At 43.9% G+C, this 4,731-nt stretch overlaps 1 protein-coding gene across 1 annotated transcript; it reads left to right on the top strand.

The window, feature by feature from the left end:
* The first annotated feature begins 1,317 nt into the window (after positions 1-1,317).
* Positions 1,318-2,892, top strand: LOC140212797 (uncharacterized). Its single transcript, XM_072289836.1, has one exon. It carries the CDS (start codon positions 1,862-1,864, stop codon positions 2,870-2,872), a length of 1,011 nt encoding a protein of 336 aa, XP_072145937.1. The 5' UTR covers positions 1,318-1,861; the 3' UTR covers positions 2,873-2,892.
* Positions 2,893-4,731: the final 1,839 nt, after the last annotated feature.

A 4,731-nucleotide genomic window follows, 5' to 3' on the forward strand; every position in this document is an offset into this window, starting at 1 on the left:
CTTCATTATGTGCTCATTTATGTGCTCATTGAAATGCGTGTCTTAGGACTGTGAGAACACAAACTTACTTGTGGTAGGAAAGATAGCTGCTTCCTAGCTGTAGTCTAGTGTCGCACAATGGGTACCCGCAAAGCCACGCTGTAACGCTTCGGAAGCGGTACGCCAATATAAAATATGATGCAGCATACTCGTAGGAGGCCACTAGCGTCCTAGCTAGCACTGCAGCAGATGTGCTGAAAAGTACTTGAAGACGTTCAGCAATCGTGACAGCCGACGCAACCTTTCGAAAGAGCGAGAGAGTTCGCAAGTGCCTGTCGTCTGCGAGAAAAGACTCGCGTTTGCAGCGAGCAGGCGTCGTAGCAGACGACACTTGTAGCATTCCACTCAAGGGCGCAACACTTTGTCACAATACAACATTTTTATTTCCAGAAATACATGATGAGTATTTTATATAAGTACTTGCACGGTTGTTTTGCTGTTGAAAAAAATGAATAAATAATTATTCTTTGGCGTTAAATTAGGAACAGAATCGCACAAGTATGCATACCCTGGTGTGTCCTGGTGACAAACCATAGTAAACCATGCTTCCATCTCAAAGTCATACAAAGTTTATGCAGCGTGTTGTACATTATATAACATACTGCAAAATAGAATTAGATTTTACGCGATAATATTTGAGTATAGCTTTGTTTACTGCGCCAGAAACAAACGCCACTAGTCTAAAGACCGAAGTCAATCCGAAGCCTGTACTTCCCATCATTCCACGGAGGAAGGAAACTAAGGAGAGGCCCTACCCCCTCCGCGCGCTAGGAGAAAAGTGTGGCGGAAATGACGTAGTGGGTTCTCATTTTTTTGCTGCTTTTTTATTTTTTTTGTTGTATGGCCACGCCTTTTGGGCCACAATGGCGGCGTTGTTATGGTTTTGAACGCTCACACGTGTTGCTCTGGTAGGTTTCGGGCCGTGGCAAAGGCGCTGAGTGGGCGGGTTTGCGTTAGTCACCGTGTCTTGTTGCGCTGTGTTACTTGCACCGTGCTCTGCCAGATGTTGCGCGAGCGCGCGACACCACGCGCAGCGCGGCGTGGTTTCGCGAAACATGTAAACAAGAGAGGAGGGTGGCCCAAAAGGCGGAGCATCGCCATGAGCAACGCCAAATTCCGGCTTCACTTTTGCTTCACAAAGAGTGACGTCAGGGCCTCTCCTTAGTTTCCTTCCTCCGTGCATCATTCCCATGTAGGTTGAGGCAACGCGCATGAGAACCCCCGTAGACACTAGCGCCACATTTCCCTCTAGGGTATTTTTAGAAACTCTATGGTCGGGGCGATTCGCTCGCGCGCACCGGGTGTTCCAAGATGCGCTTTTGCTGTTTTGTTATGCTAATCATTGGAACTTATTGGTTATTTTATATTTTTCCAATTAATACCAAAAATGTTCCAGTGTACTAACATGGTACTATTCTAAATTTGTTTGGCTATGGTAATACTACGCAACTGACGCAACGAGCCACTTGCCATGTCTTGCGCTGTAGTTGTCGCGTGTTGTCGTTCGTAGTTGACATGGTAGTTGACCACGGTTGACAAGTTGTTCCTTTATTCTATGGGTTGACCATGAAATAATTCAAGTACTGAAGTGGGAGTACCTGCGCCGTTCCTGTTCCCTTGAACGTCGTGAATATAACATTGGAGAAAAACCCACGCAAGCGCTTCACCATTTCAAAGCGTACTGTGTGAAACGCCGCAAGTATTGTTAAAAATGCGTTTCTGAAGTTTTCATGAGGTCTTCGGCACTGCCATCGTATCATCACCGTGTGTGCATCACTGTGCAAAGAGTGGTCTTTGAGTGACTAGCGTGTGAAGCAGTGCAATGAGTGATAAAGACACTCATCTTGAAGAATGGGAAGCGCCCGACAAGTCATTTCGCAAAATAATTGTAAAGGCCGGGCACATTGGAAAGAAGCCTTTGCATGAGTCGTCTTGTCGCTGTAATGTTTTATCGGACGAGGAAGGAATTGTTGGTCTTGGAAGTGGCGTTCGGACTAAAACCTTAGTCATCGGGGATGTTTCGAGCGAAGTGGAACTGATCCTTGAAAAATGCTTGATGACAATGAACACTGAAGAGGTTTGCGATTTATTATTTACTCTTCCGCTAAGCATCACAGTGCCGTACGTACCGAAAGCTGCCTACCTCCACTGTGGCAACCGGCCAGCGACAGACCGCAGCAACGTCTCACGCGCACAAGGGGACACTATGAAAGACAGTAATAAGGAAGCTGGTGACGTGTCGCATAACAGAGGAGCACCACCAGAAAAGCCTGTTGTGACTCCTAAGAGCTACAGAGTTCGAATAGAACTGGAAACGTTTAGCAATGTTCCCCATGTCTGCGATATGACTAGTGCAGACAAGTGGCGACATGCATGTGAACACAGGGATAAGGGCAGTCAGTTATTCTCTACAAAGCACTACAGGTGGGCCTTCAGACACTTTAGCTGGTCATACAAGTATGTAATTTCATTAGAACATGATAATGTACCTGATGATGTGACCAGACAGCTAGAACTAGACATCCAAGGTTTGAAACTAAAGTGTCTGCTGAACCTTGCAGCATGTCAGCTACAGAATTATACCTACGATCACGCCGTTGAAAATTGCACGCTTGCCCTGGAGATAGACCCAAACAATGTCAAAGCCTTATACCGACGTGGCACTGCACTAATCCAATTACAAGAGTACGAGCGAGCTAAATGTGACCTTGAGCAGGCCAAGCATTTGGACCCTAAGAATACTGCTGTTGATACACAGTTGGAGATTGTTAAGGAGCGCACATGCAAGCTAAACAGATATTTTGCTGTAGCCATGAAGAAACTGTTTCAATAAAGCTGCTTAAATAAATGCAATTTACAGAAGCTTCTTTTATCCCTGCATACAGCTTATAATTGTGCATTGCAGTGGCTAAAAATGGTAGACGACCCTAATCTTTGACTTAGGCATCTATTAGTGGCACTTGCAGCACGGTGTTGGTGTTCTTTAGGTTAAGCGACTGAACCATAGAATAAAGAACGTCTTTCCCCTGGCAAGGTGTAGGCCCCAGCGAGCGGCGCACGAAGCGCATATTATGCGCCCTCTCCAGTGCCAACGTCAAAGCACGTAACGAGCGCACGCGCAGCTGTTGTGAGCAAGCGAGCAGGTGAGCGCTGGGAGAGAAGTGAGAGAGGAGGGAGTCGCATAACATCTGCTTTGCTAGGCAGATGTTGTCTATGCCAGGTAAGTTTTCCATTAATTAGCTGGTTAAATATGCCATATTCCTTTGTGTGACATCATTAGTGATGTCGTTACTTGTGCTTTCTACTTCCAGATTTCTAGGAATTTTGCCAAAGTAGTGCTCATATGGCTGGTCTCTAAAATCTATGATTCCGCATTTTGGTGTGTAGTAATCGGTGATTTCTAATTCATTCTAATTATTCCAGACACTTCAGTAACTCAACTTCTAACTAAACTTATGCTCTGATATATCTATATGAAATCCATGAATTTTGTACTGTACTATTTATTTTTCTATGTTTTTAAGATTTATTTTTAATTTTGTTTCTGGTCATCTTTGGAGGTGAACTGGAAGTGCTGCAAGGAAACAAGAATGTCAATCGCTGCTCGTGCCACTAAAATTGTGAAGTTTGTTTTACACGTTGCCATTTTACTTGCAAATTTGCATCTCCAAATTGCAAGTGCGAATTCTGCCCTTTTCTGCAAAATCGCATGTGCAAGTGGACTAATAATGTGGATCGTTAGACACATCACTGTGGCTGGCCTGCTCAGTTCTTGTTTTGACAGAGTAACAAATTCAAACACAAAAGAACTTTTCATGAAAAGTTCCTAGTTTGTTTTACTTTGTTTTTAACCAAAGCAGACTTAATAAGCTTACGCAATGTACTCTTCCACTAGGTGCTCAAGAATGCCAAAATTACAGCTGCCGTGATCGGTGCACATGAAATGGGCATTTGTGACAAATGCAGTGTAAGATCGCAGCATGTGAAATGGGCATTAGTGCTTAGTGGTTATGGTGTTGTGCTGCTGAGCACAAGGTCGCAGGTTTGATTCCCGGTCGCAGTGGTGGCATTCCGTTGTGGACGGAATGCAAAAGCACTCGAGTGCTGTATAATGGGTGCACATTAAAGAACCCCAGGCGGTCATAATTAATCTGGCGCTCTCCACTATGGCATCTTTCATAACCCAGTGTCCAGAGTTAATTTTTAACAGACATTATTTAGTCCGTGGTTGGGTAAATTTGTTTTGCCTCCCAACCATTCTTTTCATTTTTCCTCACATTTCCCTGCACACTTAGTGAAAGCAGTCAGCAATGAACACTGCATACTCCCTTGCATGAAGGTAAGAAAAAAAAATGTTAAAGTGAAGTAAGTTTGGAATGTCGTGTTATTGGTGGATACAGAAAAATATGTAATGCTCTGCTTCAGTTTTTCATAGTTTACAGTTTACTTTGCACGTGATATGGGCTGTGCATTCATGCACAAAACATTGTCCAATAATTTGGCACTGCAGTCAATGTGAAAGTAACACTGCATGATTTCAACTCCATTCATTTGCAGTTGGTCTGATACTGTAGCACATACTGGATCATAACTGTCCAGATAATCATGAGACTTGTTGTTTGCGACTTAATTTGTCACTTTGATGCAATTAATAGTGTTGATGTTTATCATCGTATCTAGCATTAGTGGTTT

The sequence above is a fragment of the Dermacentor andersoni genome, chromosome 1 (genome assembly GCF_023375885.2).
Source record: "Dermacentor andersoni chromosome 1, qqDerAnde1_hic_scaffold, whole genome shotgun sequence".
NCBI lineage: Eukaryota > Metazoa > Arthropoda > Arachnida > Ixodida > Ixodidae > Dermacentor > Dermacentor andersoni.

Coding starts and splice junctions, on each gene's coding strand:
- LOC140212797 (XM_072289836.1), top strand. CDS start 1,862: ATGAGTGATAAAGACACTCATCTTGAAGAATGGGAAGCGCCCGACAAG.